General features: G+C 43.1%; 1 protein-coding gene across 1 annotated transcript; it reads left to right on the plus strand.

Moving 5' to 3' along the window:
* The first annotated feature begins 644 nt into the window (after positions 1–644).
* On the plus strand, positions 645–17,901 carry LOC126163482 (D-aminoacyl-tRNA deacylase 1). Its single transcript, XM_049920179.1, has 4 exons — positions 645–976; positions 2,502–2,592; positions 2,681–2,916; positions 17,714–17,901. The coding sequence occupies exons 1-4, from the start codon at positions 934–936 to the stop codon at positions 17,821–17,823; spliced, it is 480 nt and encodes a 159-aa protein (XP_049776136.1). The 5' UTR covers positions 645–933; the 3' UTR covers positions 17,824–17,901.
* The last annotated feature ends 483 nt before the right edge of the window (positions 17,902–18,384 follow it).

Genomic DNA, 18,384 nt, shown 5'->3' on the forward strand with positions numbered 1-18,384 from the left:
AATCTTTTAAGATTGTAGGATACGTCATTGGTTTGAAAACATAGCGCGCGCGATTGCTCCCGCATGCAAACACACACACACACACACACACACACACACACACACACACACACACACACTGCTGCAGAAAAAAAACATAGGTTGCTGTTCTTGTAGTTCCAGAAGCTGCGGAAGTGTATGTGCCGACCACTGTTTCCATTTTTTTTTCTTTCAGGAATAAAATGATACACTGAAATCTAATGCGGTACAGCAGCAATTACTCTACGATAACTGCGACAGAATGCTCGTGATTCGAAATGCTGTCACCAGGAAGAAAGGGTGGAAGGGAACTGGCGTAACAAAGTACAACCAAATTGAACTTTTTGTGGCATGACAAAAGTTGCGTCTCTTAGTCGCGCCACTAAATTCTGGGAGTTCTCAGACGCAAATGCGTAATGCCACTAGCTATGGCTTTTGTTGCTTGTGTGAGCCTGACTTGGCACTCAAAATAAGCTAAGCGCCATATAGGCTAAAAAGCGCCATCCCAAAATTACAAGGCATGAGCTGCAGACAGTAATTCTCGTTCTGCGCTTTCGAATGTCCACTCCATAGCTAATTATACTGCACGAACGTCGTCACAGACATGCATAATTTATGTCTGTGGATAGGCTTTGCACTTCTGATATACTGATATACTGTGGTTGTTGCTAAACAAAGCAGACGACATTCAACGAAATGGTATACTAGCAAATGAATGCATGTCGCGCGGAAAGTACTTGTCTGGTCATTTCAGCTCGTTGGCATCTGAACAAAAATTAAATCATCTGGAAAGCCGGGTTTAGTTTTTCTTGGGAGTGAGTAACAGAAGTGTGCGAATATTGTACTCATCCCATCGAATAATCTGACAGCAATTAAGGCGACTTTTTTTTATATAGTCGCTCGGCCTTGTTAATTATGAAGGCTGTCATCCAGAGAGTATTAAAAGCAAGTGTAACAGGTACATTATGTAAATAATCCGTTGTGAAATCAACTTGTAAAGGATATTATTTATCGACAAGGGAAGCTTGTAACAATATTGTCATACATCAACTAGAGTAACAACATGCAATCGCACATCAGTTAACTGTTTTGTTTAACTCTAATTAAAAATTTGGCTTATTTTAAGACCACGTAAACAGCATTTAAATATTAAGTATGTAGCCCTTATATTACTGTTACCTGTAGACATAAACTTCTGGGATAATTGTAAAATGCAGTGGTATATAGAAAATGATTAAAACTGATTGAAATTTTATACATTTATCGATTTTTTTTCCCCTCCATGTCACATGAGATGCCATTAGTTTCGAGCATTTTGCTGGGAATCCAATTAGTAGGAAGTATGGGAGGCATGACTTAATGACCGCAGTTCCTAATGTATGGAATTAGACTTTCTCCCTGAAATGTTGGTTGTGGTGACAAACTGATCTGTAGTGCAGCCTGAGGTCGTGGTTAGTTTGAAAGGTGACGATTTGGTTAGTTGATGAAGACAACAAATGTGAAAACAAAATGAAGGTGGTTGTAACAAACTGAAGATTGTGTAGCTTAGTGTTTATGTCTGAGACACATTGAAAAATACAACGTGGGTGAAGGTTTATTTTGCATGAAATGATTTGGTCTATGTTAAGAGTGTTTGGGTCAGTCTGAAGAATAACTCACTGCTTCAGTTATGAGTTGTCTGCTGTTCATAAGTGTTAGAATTGTTCAGCTGTGAAAACTGTCCTAAGCTTGATTCTGGAAAAACAATTAGCGAGTGCTACTGTGTTGGGAAGTGATGCATAGCATGTGATAAGCACCATGGTCTGTTGAGACATAAGCTCCAATTACAATGAGTCTTCACACTGCACATGCATTCAGAACGTTGCACAGCACACTTCATATCTGCTCCTTTTGTGGAAAAAAGATGTGCACTTTTAAGAGGATGGGACAAACAACATACAATTTATGCTGTCAAGCTCTAAATTCCCTGGCCAAATCTGTCAGCAGATGTGGCTCTTGTAGGTACATACAAGATATGTGTAGATGGCAATTTACTTGGTTTCCAACTTAGCAACATATTTTGATCCTCTGTGACATCAGGTGGATGAAATTGACCTCACTTTCACAACATGAAGTCCTGTTCCTGTACAATATACTGTGTTTGTGATTGCTTGTGATGCAGGTAGGTGGATTGAACTCACTACTGACATGTATACTTAAAGGATATTGAAGCTCATATGCTTAGTTGCATTTTGTAGGAAGACTGTGAATAAGAGATCAAGTTGTCTCAGTTTATGGCTTAGCAATGTTTCTTTTTTAACCTTCCATGTGGATAATTCTGTAAATATTTATCATCCCCCTATATCATTTCTCGTTTTTCCCTGGAGGCCTAGTTCTCTGATTAATTAATCTGTTCAATTGTAGATGTGCTGTACTATCCAGATCCAGTATTGTAATTAAAATTTGTTTGTTTTATTTTCCGTAAAAAAACTTTTATGTTTCAGTTGATGGAGAGGTTATCAGCTCCATAGGAAAAGGATTATGTGTTCTTGTCGGAATTTCAAGAGATGACACAGAGGCAGATATGGAGTACCTGTGAGTAATTTCTCTTTGCAGCTGGAAAACATATTATTTGCCAGTTGAAGAATCAACTGTAGAAGTAACATTCATTTTTAATTTACAGAGCTCGTAAACTTTTAAATCTTCGAATATTTGAAGATGACAATGGAAAGAGGTGGAATCTAAGTGTAAGAGATAAAAACTTAGAAATCCTGTGTGTCAGTCAGTTCACACTGTATCATGTACTAAAAGGTAACAAACTAGACTTCCACTGTGCAATGCCTGCAGAGAGCTCAGAGGAATTTTATAACCGATTTCTTAAACTGCTGAGAACTCAGTACAAGGATGATTTTGTAAAAGGTGAATAACTTTGCCATTTTCCAGAGACAGGGGGGGGGGGGGGGGGAGGGTGAGAGAGAGAGAGAGAGAGAGAGAGAGAGAGAGAGAGAGAGAGAGGCTGCGTTCGATTTATACATCTACACTCTGCAAACCACTGTAAAGTGAAAACTTATGGAATGCTTGGTTCCAGTATAGTTTGCATCTGTCTTCAGATGTCTGCCATTCAGTTCTTTCAGCATTTCCACGACCCTCTCCCATCGATCAAACAAATTGGTGACCGTTTGTGCTACTCTTCATTGTTTATAATCAATATCATTGCTAGCACCACCTGGTAGGGGTCTCATACTCCTGAACAATATTCTAACGCAGGTCACATGAACGTTTTGTATGCAGTGTACCTAGTAGACGGATTGCATTTCCATAGTATAAGATGCATTCAAGTTATAACAACTTGTGAAAGTGTGACAGAGATGCTAGCACTATACGGCACACACAAATGTAGCGGCTAGAATGAGGGACTGTTTTTTATACTAAAAATTGTTGTTTTCTCCATTTGTGTGGTGTCACCAAATGAAATTCATCAATAGTTGAGTGAGATGTAGTGATGGTGTCATCGATGTGTGTGATATGCATTCGCAGATGCAACAGTTCAAAGAAGGTAGAACATCGTGTGACAGTAAAAAAAGACAATCTTGGTCTCACACTAGCCAAGCTGATGACATGATCAAGCCAATGGAGAAAGTTGTTTTGGAGGATTGCCGAATCAGTGCAGAACAAATCGCCTTCAGTGTTGGCATTTCCATGGGGTCTGTGCGCACAGTGTTGCATGAAGACCTGAAAATGTGTTAAGTGTCATCCATGTTGGGTGCCACTAATGCTGACAGAGGACCACGAGAATGTGTGCATGTCATGTTGCCAGGCAACATTGATGCATGATGATTGCATGAGTGTGACTTTGTTTTTGTTGATTGTGACAAACATGGATGCCATTTTAATCCTGACATGAAGCACCAGTCAGTTGAATGAAAGGGCAAACATTTACTGGGGCAGAGATGGCATAATTTTTACTCATTGCATTCCAAAGAGCACTAAGGTGACAGTTGCATCCTACCGGGATGTTTTGAAGCAACAGCTCCTTCCAGCAGTGCATGAAAAAGGCTGGAAAGGGCTACTTGTGTGCGCTTTCACAAAGACAATGCACCAGTGCATCGGGTGAATGTGACTCTGTAGTTTCTTTGCAACAGAAACTTTGAAGTGATTTCTCATGCTCCTTACTCTCCTGACATGGTTCCTAGTGACTTTTGGCTGTTTCCAACTATTAAAAACAGTTTTAATAGTCACACATTCACTAGCTGTGCCACTGTTTCTTCAGAGATTTTCCAGTGGTCACACCAGACTCCTAAAGAAGTGTTTGCAGCAACTGTGGATCATGGTGTCAACATTGTGAAAAATGTGTACGGCTACAGGGAGATTACATAGAGAATAGAGAAGTGACACAAGTTTCACAGTTTCTGTATCATTAATTTGTGTGGGGGGGGGGGGGGGGGGGGAGGAATCAGGTGTATTATAACTTGAATACACCCTCATATTCTACCTATAGTAGTAATTGCATGTGGCTCAATGGGTGAGTGCAGGTCTGTCAATTGGACACCACTTCGGTGAATTGCATGTCTCTGATTACATCAGCTATCCATCCAGAGAAAGGGGATATACCCCAGTTATCCATGGAATGGGGACCAACAGTTCAATAAGGAATCCAAACATATCATTCCTGGCGACTCCTCACATCATTGAGAGGTGAAGGCTAGATTAAAGGCAGACTGATACTTCCCAGCATTCAATTCTGTGATGTTTCAGTTTTAAGGCATGCGCTTTACCGCTAGACCACCAGGCTTAACGTATTCTTAACAGTGAGCCACAGTCTCTCTCTTGCCTTGCCTGCAACTGAGCCTATGTGACTGTTCTCTTTCGCATTCCTAAAAATTGTTGCACCCAGGTATTTAACTGGGTTTATAGTTTCAAACTGTGGCTCATTGCTACCGTAATTATATGATACAGTTTTTCATTTTGTGGGGTGCAAGATTTTACATCCCTAAACATTTAAAGCAAGTTGCCAATCTTAACACCACTTTGAAATCTTATCAAGAGCTGACTGAATATTTGTGCAGCTTTATTCAGATAGTAATTCATTACAGATAAATGCATCGTCTGCATGAAGTTTCATCTGCGAGGCCATTAGTTTACAATATGAACAGCATGGATCCAAACTCACTTCCCTGGGTCATACCTAAAATTAGTTCTACATCTGTTGATGATGACTTTTCATCCTAGATAACATGCTTCATCAAGGATAACCTGTCAGCTTTGACCTGTGACCTCATCAAAATGGAGGACACCCCTATTCAGAGCTTGATTTGTGGAGGAAAAAAAAAAGGTTCCAGTACTGTGACCTTCCAGTTGTTTCTTCTTGAAATTCTGACATATTAAAACGCCCGATGGGAGAGCCCCTGGTCGGAGTGGGTGGCATCGGGGCGGATGATCTGCAATGAAGCAGATGAAGTCTCAATCTGGTGGTCGAATGACTGCCAACGTCTCTAAGCATGGTAAGGTAGACTTTAACGCTGTGACATATCATCCCAAATCATTCCCTTCCCTAGGCACGCCCTGGGAGGGATGCAGGGCTGCGGACAGACAGGAGCCATATTCCCCGCGATACCTTGTGTACAGCACAACCAATGGAGATTCGTTTTTGGGGACTAAGCCTCTCTTCTTTGTGAACAATCTTGAAGATAAGTTTGGGGAAGTGACGTCTCTTTCCAAAATGAGGAGCAGGGCCATTCTGATACAAGCAGCTTCATCTGCACAGTCACGGGCATTACTCACCTGTGAGAAGCTCGGTGACATACCCGTTAATGTCACTCCCCATAAGTCCCTAAATTTGGTCCAGGGGATTATCTTTCATAAAGATCTTCTGCTACAGTCTGATGACGAGCTACAGGAGAATCTGGCATGACGAGGTGTACACTTCGTCCGTCATGTCTTTTGGGGGCCCAAGGTTAATAGGATCGCTACCGGTGCTTTCATCCTGGCCTTTGAGGGCGACTGCTTGCCCGAGAGGAAGTTGGGACACATGTCCTCCAGATGCACTGCGAGCCCCACGTGTCGAGATTGTGGACGACCTTTGCATCCCAATGCTCCATGTGCTCTGCCTCCCACCTGCGTTAACTGTGGGGAGCATCATTCTCCCTGCTCGCCAGACTGTGCAGTCTACCAGCGAGAGCGGAAGGTACAAGAAATTAAGACCCTGGACCGTTTAACTTACCAAGAGGCAAAGAAGTAGCTAGAACGACTCAACCCCACACCTATGTTGAGGAGTTATGCTGCTGTCACACTGCCGCCAACAGTGCCTGCAAAGACTCCTTTCTCAGTTGGCCCACAGAACAGTCAAGTTACGCCTGCCCCACCGCTGGTAGGGGCCACTCTATCTTCCACTACTCAGCCGGAGAAGCAACAGCCTCCTCCGGCCTCACTCATTCGGAAGGGGTCCCTTAGGGGAGACCCTTCCAAGAACTTTACCAGTGTCTCACAAGACACTAGCCAGTGGCTGAAGAAACCACCAGCTGCTGGTCGAAGGGCTTCATGCTCTTCCTCTGTTCCTGACAATACGTCAGGGAAGCCCTCCCAGCATGTGAACCCTCCTCCCAAAGACAACAGAGAGAAGAGGAAGCTCTCTAAGAAGAATAAGGACCCAGTGGTTCCCGCGCCACCGCTTCCTGTCAGCTCAGCCTCTGAGGATGAGGTCGAGCTCTTTGCTTCCCCTGATGACCTGGATCTCGCCATCTCCTCAGAAACGATGGACGTTGCGACGTCAGTGCCTCAGTCGGTGGCAGCATGTGACCCTGCGAAGTAATTTGCCTTTTCAGTGCCTTCATGCCCCTACAGGACATGCTTTGTACAATCCTCCAGTGGAATTGTGGCGGTTATTTTAGCCATCTGCCTGAGCTACGTCAGCTTCTAAGCATGACACCTGCTTTCTGCATTGCCCTCCAGGAAACCTGTTTCCCGGCAATGCGGACCCCTGTCCTTCATGGATACAGAGGCTATTACTGTAACCGTAGCGTTTACAATAATGTGTCAGGTGGAGCCTGCGTGTATGTCCTTAACTCTGTATATAGTGCTCCTGTGCCCCTTCACACATCATTGGAAGCTGTGGCTGTCAGGGTAAGGACTACCCAGGACATAACCGTCTGCAGTGTCTTATCTCCCTCCAGGTGGTCCAGTCCCGCTGACCGAATTGGCTGCACTTGTCACTCAACTCCCCACGCCTTTTCTTCTCCTGGGAGGCTTTAACGCCCACAATCCCCTGTGGGGTGGAACGAAGATTACTGGCCGAAGCAGAGATGTTGAGAATCTCATCTCCCAACTCGACCTCTGCCTCTTAAACACTGCCGTCGCCACATATTTCAGTGTGGCACATGGCCTGTTCTTGGCCATAGATCTGTCATCGTGCAGCCCAGGGCTTGTACCATCGGTCCACTGTAGAGTCCATGACGACTTGTGTGGTAGTGACCATTTTCCCATCTTCCTTTCACTACCCCAGCATCGCTCCCCCGAACGTTTGCCCCAATGGGTTTAGCAAGGCAAACTGGGAAGTGTTCTCCTCTGCTGCCACTGTTGAATCTCTCCCCCATGGTAACATCTATGTGGTGGTTGAGACACTGACTACAGCGATTGTTTCCGCTGCAGAACGTACCATTCCTGGTTCGTTGGAGTGCCCCCAGCAAAAGTCAGTGCCTTGGTGGTCGCCAGAGGTCACTGAAGCCATTAAAGAGCGTCGGCAGACTCTTCAGTGCCATAAGCGGCACCCGCCTTTAGAGAACCTCATTTTATTCAAACATATCCATGCCCAGGTCCGGAGGCTCATTAAAAGGCAAAAACAGGAATGCTGGGAGAGGTACGCTCCCACCATTGGTTCCCGTACTTCACCCTCCCAGGTGTGGATGAAGATTCGGCACCTCTTCGGATTACAGCACTCTACAGGTGTCCCAGGGCTTTCCATCCATGGGGCGCTATGCACCGATGCCGATGCAATCGCTGAGCATTTCGCTCAGCACTATGTTCGGGCCTCTGCGTCGGGGAATTACCCACCCGCGTTTCATGCGCTGAAACGCCGGGAGGAAGGCAAACGACTTTCTTTAGCTTCTCGCCACCCTGAGGCGTATAACGCCCCGTTTAGTTTGTGGGAACTCCAGAGCGCCCTGGCACAGTGCCCTGATACAGCCTCTGGGCCAGATGGCATCCACAATCACATGCCCAAACACCTGTCCCCAGACTGTCAGCAATGTGTTCTTGTCCTCTTCAACCACACATGGGGCGATGGTGTCTTTCCGTCGCAGTGGTGAGAAAGTACCATCATTCGGTTGTTGAAGCCTAGTAAGGACCTGCTTAATGTGGATAGCTATCAGCCCATCAGCTTAACAAACGCTCTGTGCAAGCTAATAGAATGTATGGTGAGTCAACGGCTGTGTTGGCTGCTCGAGTCTCGGGGTCTCCTGGCTCCGTGCCAGAGCGGCTTCTGCCAGGGCCGTTCCACCACCAATACTTTGGACTTCCTTGAGTCTGCAATCCGCACTGCTTTTTCCAGGTGCCAACACCTCGTTTCCGTCTTTTTTGACCTCTCCAGAGCATATGACATGACTTGGCGGCACCATATTCTTACCACGTTGCACAGGTGGGGTCTCTGGGGCTCTCTCCCCATTTTTATTCAGAATTTTTTATCTGTTCGGACATTCCGCATTTTACTTCGCACATCCCATAGTTCCCTTCATGTTCAGGAAAATGGCATACCACAGGGCTCTGTATTGAGCGTGCCACTTTTCCTTGTGGCCATTAATGGCCTTGCAGCAACAGTAGGGTCGTCTGTCTCACCCGAGTTATATGCTGACGATTTCTGCATCTTTTTCAGCTCCTCCACCATTAGTGTTGCAGGACATAGGTTGCAGGGAGCCATACGCGAGGTGCAGGCGTGGGCTCTCGCCCATGGGTTTCACTTTGACTCGATTATGGGAGTGTGGCGTATGGCTCAGCGTCGCCCTCAGCATTGCAACTGCTGGACCCCGTTCACCACTGTGGGGTTCGACAGGCGACAGGAGCATTCCGCACCAGCCCTGTTAATAGCCTACTTGCTGAGGCTGGGGTTCCTCCACTTCGTGTCCGGCGTCAACAACTCTTAGCTGACTATGCTGCACACGTCCGTTGTTCGCCCCGTCACCCTAACTACTGTCTCCTTTTCACTAATGCGGCAGTCCGTATCCCACACCGGCTGCCACAATCAGGACATACAATTGGGATCCGTGTTTGGTCACTCCTTAGTGACCTTGAGTCTTTGCCTCTTCCATCTGCTTTCCAGGTCCACCCACATATACCACCTCAGTGTATTCATTGGCCGCAGCTTTGGCTGGACCTCTCACGATGGTGAAAAGATTCAGTTCCTCCTGCAGTCTTGCGCCACCAGTTTCTTGCTCTCCTAGACGCATCCTGTTACTCGGAGGTTATCTATAACAATGGCTCGATGATTGATGGCCGTATGGGGTACGCTTATGCTCATGCGGACTATGCAGACCAGCGCTCCTTGCCAGAAGGCTGCAGTGTCTACACCGCAGAGCCAACAGCCAGTTTTCGTGCCCTTGAGCATATTCGTACCAGCACTGGAGAGTCCTTCGTCATTTGCAGTGACTCTCTCAGTAGTCTGCAGGCTCCTGACCAATGCTACCCACGCCATCCCATTGTTGTTGCCATCCAGGAGTCCGTTCACACTCTTGAACAGTGTGGATGTTCAGTGGTGTTCATATGGACCCCGGGACACGTTGGGATAGCGGGAAACGAACTCGACGATAAGTTAGCCAAAGAGGCTACCCGCAAACTGACGCTGGAGATCGGCCTACCGGCAACTGATCTCCGAAAGGTGTTGCACCATTGGGTCTTTGGGATGTGGGGAGACGAATGGCACACTCTGTCTGCACCCAACAAGCTGCGGCGAGTAAAGGAGACCACGACTGTGTGGGGGTCCTCCATGCGGGCCTCTCGCAGGGATTCTGTTGTTGTCTGTAGGCTCCGCATTGGTCACTCTTGGCTGACGCATGGTCATGACCCCCGTCATTGTCCCTGTGGTGTAAACATGACGGTGGACCATATGTTGTTGGAATGCCCTCTTTTAACTACCCTCAGGTGAAATTTTAATCTCCTGGGTGATTTATCATCTGTTTTAGGTGACAATGTCTCTATGGCAGATCGGGGTTTAAGTTTTAAGTTTTATTCGTGCAAGTGGCTTTTATAGGTCCATCTAATTTTATTGCGTCACCCTCATTTGTGCTGTATATTTTACTTCATTTTGTGTTGTAATTTGACTCCACCCTAATCTTTTAGGCTGGAGGTTTTAACGTGTTGCAGAGTGGCTGGCTCATCCTTTTATTTTCGTGATCAGCCAGCCACGGTCCTCTGCTGTACAGTTTTAATTCTTTCTGCCTTTCTTCTATATGTTGCCTTAACATTGACCTTGGGGCTTTTCTACCCCCGGAATTATTATTTTAGTGCTTAGCCTGACTGGTGGATGGTTTCAATATGCTGTGTGTGTTTATGAAACAAGGGACCAATGACCTTGGTAGTTTGGTCCCTTTAATCTTTAAACCAACCAACCAACCATTAGCATTTCTGCTCAATACACATGATCAGATCTGTACATGGTTATTAGAGCCATGGTTACATTTTTAATGGCAGGGTTGCCTACAGAATTGGCTCAAACAGAACATAAATACCTTGGTGCCAGACTTATACAAGCCTTTGTAACAGATCATATTAAATACACAATAGGTTCATACACAGTTGGGAGCAAGCTTGGCAACAGCTAGTAGAATTGTAAAGGTGAGATGAGGAGGACAGTTGGTGCAATAACATTCACCAATTCAAAGAAAGTCAGCTTACTGCACCTCGGGGTAACACTATCCAACTCACAGTGTTCCTCCTCGAAAACGTCTTAGACCCTGATGCCAGACGATTGTTTGTAGGCCACCGTCATGTTTGCCATGCTGATATTTCCATTTTGAAGAACAATCAGTTGACAACAACTGGTTAAATAAATACCAAGAAAGGAAGAAAAACCATCCTGCTTACTAAACACAATAAAATAATTCTGGTTAACTGTGCAATCAGCAACACAGATTCATCTTTGAGATTGAAAAAGGGAATAAAATTCCAGGACATTGTACAATAGACTTTCGTAATATATGTGGCGAGCAAGGTTGTGAATGACTGGAAGAGACACTAGGGTTCAATATGACTCCTAGAAAATTGCTGCTGGAGAATGCATTCAACTCGGTGATCGTTTTTACCAAACCATAGGACAACAGAGAGAAGTCTGAAATAGCCTTCTGTATTGTCTCCCTAAGTTGTTTCACCAAGAAAGATAGTACTATTGGTTATTATTTTCAGTTGTGACACAGAGGCCAAAATGACAGGTATTGAGAGAGGTGAACATGGGTAAGAAATAAAATCAATTTCTCAACAAGGGAAATGCAACTAGACATAATGAGACTTAAGAAAGTTGTCCACAAAGTAAGTTCCATTTCTATTTCTATCCGCGGCAGCGCTATGATCGCAGTTCCGAGCATGAGTAGCAGTTACTCAGGCTCAAGGAGAAGACATGTATACCATTTTCAAATCACTGCTGCCAACTTGTGCATTTTAGTGCTTCTTTGTAATGTCAGCCGTAATGGAAAATGCCACCATGTGTGGAATCAGATCTGTGATTCATTTCCTTAATGCAAAGAAAGTTAAACCAAAGCAAATTCATTGGCAAATCTGCAAGGTTTACGGACAAAATGCTATGAGTGATTCAATGGTTTGAAGATGGGTCAGACAGTTCAGTGAAGGACTTGATCAAGTGCACAATGAAGAATGAAGTGGACGCCCGTCTGTGGTTACTGATGAACTGGTTCGCACAATTGAAGAGAAGATTAAGCACAATTGAAGAGGAGATTAAGCACAACCATAAGTTTACAATTAGTGCCCTTGCTATGGAAGTTCCGCAAATCTCATGATCACTAATTCATGAAATTGTTACTGAAAAACTGAAATTTCAAAAACTTTGCTCACATTGGGTACCCAGAATTCTTACTGAACAACACAAAAAACAATGGATGGGCAGTGCCCTTGCTATGGAAGTACTGCAAATCTCAGGATCACTAATTCATGAAATTGTTACTGAAAAACTGAAATTTTGAAAACTTTGCTCACGTTGGGTACCCAAAATTCTTACTGAACAACACAAAAAAGCAACGGATGGGCAGTGCACTTCAGTTTTTCTACAGTGAAGAAGGCGATGGTTTTCTTTCTTGGATAGTCACTGGGGATGAAACTTGGGTATCGTACAACACCCCTGGAACAAAATGGCAATCAATGGAATGGAGGCGCACACATCATCCCCAATGAAGATTAAGCCTAAGCAAATCTTGACACCTCGAAAAGTCATGTGCACCGTTTTTTGGACAGGAAAGGGGCATTCTGCTGATTGATTTCTTACCACAAGGCCAAACAGTCAATGCACATGGTTACTGTGAGACCATTAAGAAATTGTGCTGCGCAATACAGAAAAAGTGCCGAGGATTACTGTCAAAAGGTGTTGCTTTTTCACAATAATGTTCGACCTCACATGGCAATGTGATCAAACAACTCTTACGGGAATTTCACTGGGATGCGTTTGATAATCCTCCGTACATCCTGGACCACACTGCTAGTGATTTTCATCTCTTCTTACACCTAAAATCTGTCCTTGGTGGTCAACACTTCAATGATGATGACGCGCTGAAAGAACATGTTACCACATGGTTGAATACACATGCGGCACCTTCTATGAAGAAGGCATACAAAACTTGTGCCACGCTGTGACAATTATCTACAAAATTTTGGAAGCTGTGTATAAAAGTATTTAAAATTTGTAGATTTTTTTCTGTATCTGTATCTGTACATGTTTGTTTTATACAAACAAAATGGAACTTACTTTGTGGACCTACCTTGTATATTGCAACAACATTCTGTTGTGTTATGGACACACTTAAAGCTGTATCCAGAGGGCAGTAAACAGCAGCACCCAGGGTGATATGATGTTTCTAGTCCTTCAAAAGTTGATTAGTTAGGCATTGGTGGCTAGTGAATGAAATACTAGCTTATGGAATATTAGACCAGCTTGTGATTGAATTGAGGAATTCTTAAGTTCAGCTGTCCCAAGGAGAGTATTATAAGGTGATTACTATTCATGATAACTGTGAATTATCATATAAGACAACAATGGAAGCTTTGTGATTCTACAATTGTATCACATTGCTAGTAGCAAACTACGGGAAGATGGGCAATGCGTCAACACATGCTGCAGTAGTTGGCACTCGCAATAGTTAAATGTCAAAGAATATGTGGTCAGAGTGATTTAAAGTGGAATAACCATAGAAGCAGTTATAGAAAAGGAGATGGCAAGATTGAAATTCATCGGGAGAATTTAATGAAATGTAATTACATTGTAAAGATTGCATGTATGATTCTCTTTCAACCGAGTCTTGAGTATTGCTTATGTGACACACTTACAAGCTATGTTTATTAAAGGAGATGGAAAAGTTCCCAAGAAGAGTACTTCATTTCATCACAGTCCCTTCTACCAAGCATGAGAGCATAAGAGAGATGCATACCAAACTACAGTAGTAAATGCTGCTGGAGATGATGTTCATCATAGTCATCTGGAATACCATTTCCTCTCACATATATCTTGTGTAATGACAACGACAGTAAAATCAGAGAATTTCAGGTTTATATGTAATCTTACCAGCAAGTCCTTCTTCCCAAATACCATTTGTGAATAAAAGAGGAAAGGGGACCAATGATAATGTTACGGAGAGAACCCTACACTGTATACCTTAAGATGGCTAGTAGATGTAATCATTTTTGTTAATTAAAGACAGGAGATCTATATAAAGTTCTGTGACCATGATATGCACTTTTACAAAAATGGTCCTGAATTGCTGCTGCTATAGATGCAACTCAAAATTCATCAGAAGAGGAGAAGTAGTTATTTTCTTTAGGTATGATGATGGCAGTCTGCCCCAAAAAATGTTATCCACGAAGAAATAGAGCGTGAGCTACAAAGACAGTTCTCTTGTTTGTTGTTGTTCTCGTGGTCTTCAGTCCAGAGACTGGTTTGATGTAGCTCTCCATGCTACTCTATCCTGTGCAAGCTTCTTCATGTCCCAGTACCTACTGCATCCTACAGCCTTCTGAATCTGCTTAGTGTGTTCATCTCTTGATCTTCCTCTATGATTTTTACCCTCCAGACTGCCCTCCTATACTAAATTGGTGATCCCTTGATGCCTCAGAATATGCCCTAACAACCGATCCCTTCTTCTAGTGAAGTTGTGCCACAAATTTCTCTTCTCCCCAATTCTATTCAGTACCTCCTCGTTATTTATGTGATCTACCCATCTAATCTTCAGCATTCTTCTGTAGCACCACATTTCTAAGGCTTCTATTCTCTTCTTGTCCAAACTATTTATCATCCATGTTTAAAATCCATACATGGCTAAACTCCATACAAATACTTTTAGAAAACACTTCCGGACACTTAAATCTATACTCGATGTTAACAGATTTCTCTTATTCAGAAATGCTTTCCTTGCCATTGCCAGTATACATTTTATATCCTCTCTACTTCCACCATCATCAGTTATTTTGCTCCTCAAATAGCAAAACTCCTTTACTACTTTAAGTGTCTCATTGCCTAATCTAATCCCCTCAGCATCACCTGATTTAATTCGAATACATTCCATTATCCTTGTTTTGCTTTTGTTGATGTTCCTTTCAAGACACTGTCCATTCCGTTCAACTGCTCTTCCATGTCCTTTGCTGTCTCTGTCAAAATTACAATGTCATCAGCAAACCTCAGAGTTTTCATTTCTTCTCCATGGATTTTAATTCCTACTCCAAATTTCTCTTTTGTTTCCATTACTGCTTACTCAATATACAGATTGAATAACATCGGCGAAAGGCTGCAACCCTGTCTCACTCCCTTCCCAACCACTGCTTCCCTTTCATGCCCCTTGACTCTTATGACTGCCATCTGTTCTCTGTACAAATTGTAACTAGACTTTCGTTCCCTGTATTTGACCCTTGCCACCTTCAGAATTTGAAAGAGAGTATTCCAGTCAACATTGTCAAAAGCTTTCTCTATGTCTACAGATACTAGAAATGTAGGTTTGCCTTTCCTTAATCTATCTTCTAAGACTAGTTGTTACATGTTCCAACATTTATATGGAATCGAAACTGATCTGCCCCGAGGTCGGCTTCTACCAGTTTCTCCATTTGCCTGTAAAGAATTTGTGTTAGTATTTTGCAGCTGTGACTTATTAAACCGACACTTCAGTAATTTTCACACCTGTCAATACCTGCTTTCTTTGGGATTGGAATTATTATATTCTTCTTGAAGTCTGAGGGTATTTCGCTTATCTCCTACATCTAGCTCACCAGATGGTAGAGTTTTGTCAGTGCTGGCTCTGCCAAGGCTGTCAGTAGTTCTAATGGAATTTTGTCTACACCCGGGGCCTTGTTTCGAATTAGGTCTTTCAGTGCTCTGTCAAACTCTTCACGCAGTATCATATCTCCCATTTCATCTTCATCTACATCCTCTTCCATTTCCATAATATTTTCCTCAAATACATTGCCCTTGTATAGACCCTCTATACACTCCTTCCACCTTTCAACTTTCCCTTCTTTGCTTAGAACTGGTTTTACATCTGAGCTCTTGATATTCATACAAGTGGTTGTCTTATCTCCAAAGGTCTCTCTAATTTTCTTGTAGGCAGTACCTAGCTTACCTCTAGTGATGTATGCCTCTACACCCTTACATTTGTCCTCTAGCCATCCCTGCTTAGCCATCTTGCACTTGATCTCATTTTTGAGACATTTGTCTGCTTCATTTACTGCATTTTTATATTTTCTCTATTCATCAATTAAATTCAATATTTCTTCTGTTACCCAAGGATTTCTATTAGCCCTTCTCTTTTTACCTACTTGATCATTTGCTGCCTTGACTATTTCACTATTTCATCCTTCAAAGCTACCCATTCTTCTTCTACTGTATTTCTTTCCCCCATTCTTGTCAATCGTACCCTAATGCTCGCTTTTGTACTCTCTACAACCTCTGGTTCTTTCAGTTTATCCAGTTCCCATCTCCTTAAATTCTACCTTTTTTTCAGTTTCTTCAGTTTTAATCTACAGTTCCTCACCAATAGATTATAGTCAGAGTCCCTATCTGCCTTTGGAAATGTCTTACAATTTGAAACCTGTTTCCTGAATCTCTGTCTTATCGTTATATAATCTATCTGAAAGCTTCCAATGTCTCCAGGCATCTTTCATGAGCCTTGAGCCATGAGCCTGTGCAAAATTCTACCAGGTGGCTTCCTCTTTCATTCCTTCCCCCATTCCATATTCACCCACTACTTTTCCTTCTATCGAATTCCACTCCCCCATGACTATTAAATTTTTGTCTCCCTTCACTATCTGAATAATTTCTTTGATCTCATCATACATTTCATCAATCTCTTTGTCATCTGCAGAGCTAGTTGGCAGATGAACTTGTACTACTGTGGTAGATGTGGGCGTTGTGCCAATCTTGGCTACAATAATGTGTTCACTGTGCTGTTAGTAGTAGCTTACCCACACTCGTTTTTTTTATTCTTTAATAAACCTACACCTGCATTACCCATATTTGATTTTGTATTTATAATCCTGTATTTATGTAACCAGAAGTCTTGTTCCTCCTGCCACTGAACTTCACTAATTCCCACTATATCTAACTGTAACCTACCCATTTCTCTTTTTAAATTTTCTAACCTACCTGCCCGATTAAGGGATCTGACATTCCACACTCCGATACATAGAACACCAGTTTTCTTTCTCCTGATAATTACGTCCTTGTGAATAGTCCCTGCCTGGAGGTCCGAATGGGCGACTATTTTACGTCCGGAATATGTTACCCAAGATGATGCCATCATCATTTAACCATACAGTAAAGCTGCATGCCCTTGGGAAAAAGTATGGCTGTAGTTTACAGAGCGAGGTGGCGCAGTGGTTAGCACACTGGACTCGCATTCGGAAGGACGACGGTTCAATCCCGTCTCCAGCCATCCTGATTTAGGTTTTCCGTGATTTCCCTAAATCGTTTCAGGCAAATGCCGGGATGGTTCCTTTGAAAGGGCACGTCCGATTTCCTTCCCCGTCCTTCCCTAACCCGAGCTTGCGCTCCGTCTCTAATGACCTCGTTGTCGACGGGACGTTAAACACTAACCTCCTCCTCCTCCTCCTATGGCTGTAGTTTGCCTTCGCTTTCAGCTGTTCGCGATGTCAGCACAGCAGGGCCATGTTACAGGGCCAGATCAGTCAATCATCCATGTTTTCTTGTAAGCAATCATTTTTATCAGATGCTGTGGGAAGAATGAGTTTGTATGCTGTCTAGTCCAACCAGTCAAGCCACAGTGCCGTGAGGAGAGCGCGCGCATGCGCTGTCCCCCCCCCCCCCCCCCCCGCCTCTCTCTCTCTCTCTCTCTGTCTGTGTGTGTGTGTGTGTGTGTGTGTGTGTGTGTGTTTTAAATAAAAGCTGAGTTACTATATTGTGGTTTACGCATATGTGCATATGTGCCAATCCACCTCCATTGCACTGTATGTCAGTAAGTTGTTGTATGCTGAAAATTTAAGTTATTTAACTTTTATTGGTTTGCTGTTTCAGATGGAAAGTTTGGTGCTTACATGACCGTGAACATTGAGAATGATGGACCTGTAACTGTTGAACTTGAATCTCCCTCAAAGAAAAGTAAAGAGGGTGATGGACAAAACTAATTTTAAATTGGATTGTTATTCTTATTTCTGTAATTTAAGAATAAATTTCTGAAATGGAGATTACATAAAATATGGAAATACTTGCATTAAAGTTTTTTGTGTAACTGCAAGCAGAGGAGAGAAACATGAGAGTACTTCAATGAGGTTTTTGGAATGTTTGTTAATGATCTAGGTGAATGTTGGGCAGGTGACCAAGTGTTGCTTCACTTCTTGTATCCACACACAGATTACAGAAACAGTACTTATTTTGGTAATAAGTTTTGTATTTCAACAGTGTTTGTTTGAAATGTCATTTCCACTTTATATGTGATTTGTTACACACAGGTTTGCCACAGATTATATGTAAAGACTACGAAAAAAATGAAGATGGCACAATTTTGAGGGGGTCTGAAGTCAGTTTTGCTTATTGATGCAAATGTGCCTTTGCTTAGTTATGTTTTACTATTTGAAAGCAATTTTCTTTAGCTGACAGCTATAATTCCCATTCTTCTTGTAAGGGAGTATGATTTAACCTTCATAACAGTAACCCTGCATTTGGACAGAGTGACATACACTGGGACA

This window comes from Schistocerca cancellata, chromosome 1 (assembly GCF_023864275.1).
Source record: "Schistocerca cancellata isolate TAMUIC-IGC-003103 chromosome 1, iqSchCanc2.1, whole genome shotgun sequence".
In the NCBI taxonomy this organism is placed as follows: domain Eukaryota; kingdom Metazoa; phylum Arthropoda; class Insecta; order Orthoptera; family Acrididae; genus Schistocerca; species Schistocerca cancellata.

What these genes read in the sequence shown, in the direction of transcription:
- LOC126163482 (XM_049920179.1), top strand. Translation starts at nt 934, where the DNA reads ATGAAGGCTGTCATCCAGAGAGTATTAAAAGCAAGTGTAACAG. An exon ending in ATTAAAAGCAAGTGTAACAG is followed by an intron (nt 977 to 2,501) that starts GTACATTATGTA and finishes TTTATGTTTCAG; the next exon opens with TTGATGGAGAGGTTATCAGC. An exon ending in GAGGCAGATATGGAGTACCT is followed by an intron (nt 2,593 to 2,680) that starts GTGAGTAATTTC and finishes TTTAATTTACAG; the next exon opens with AGCTCGTAAACTTTTAAATC.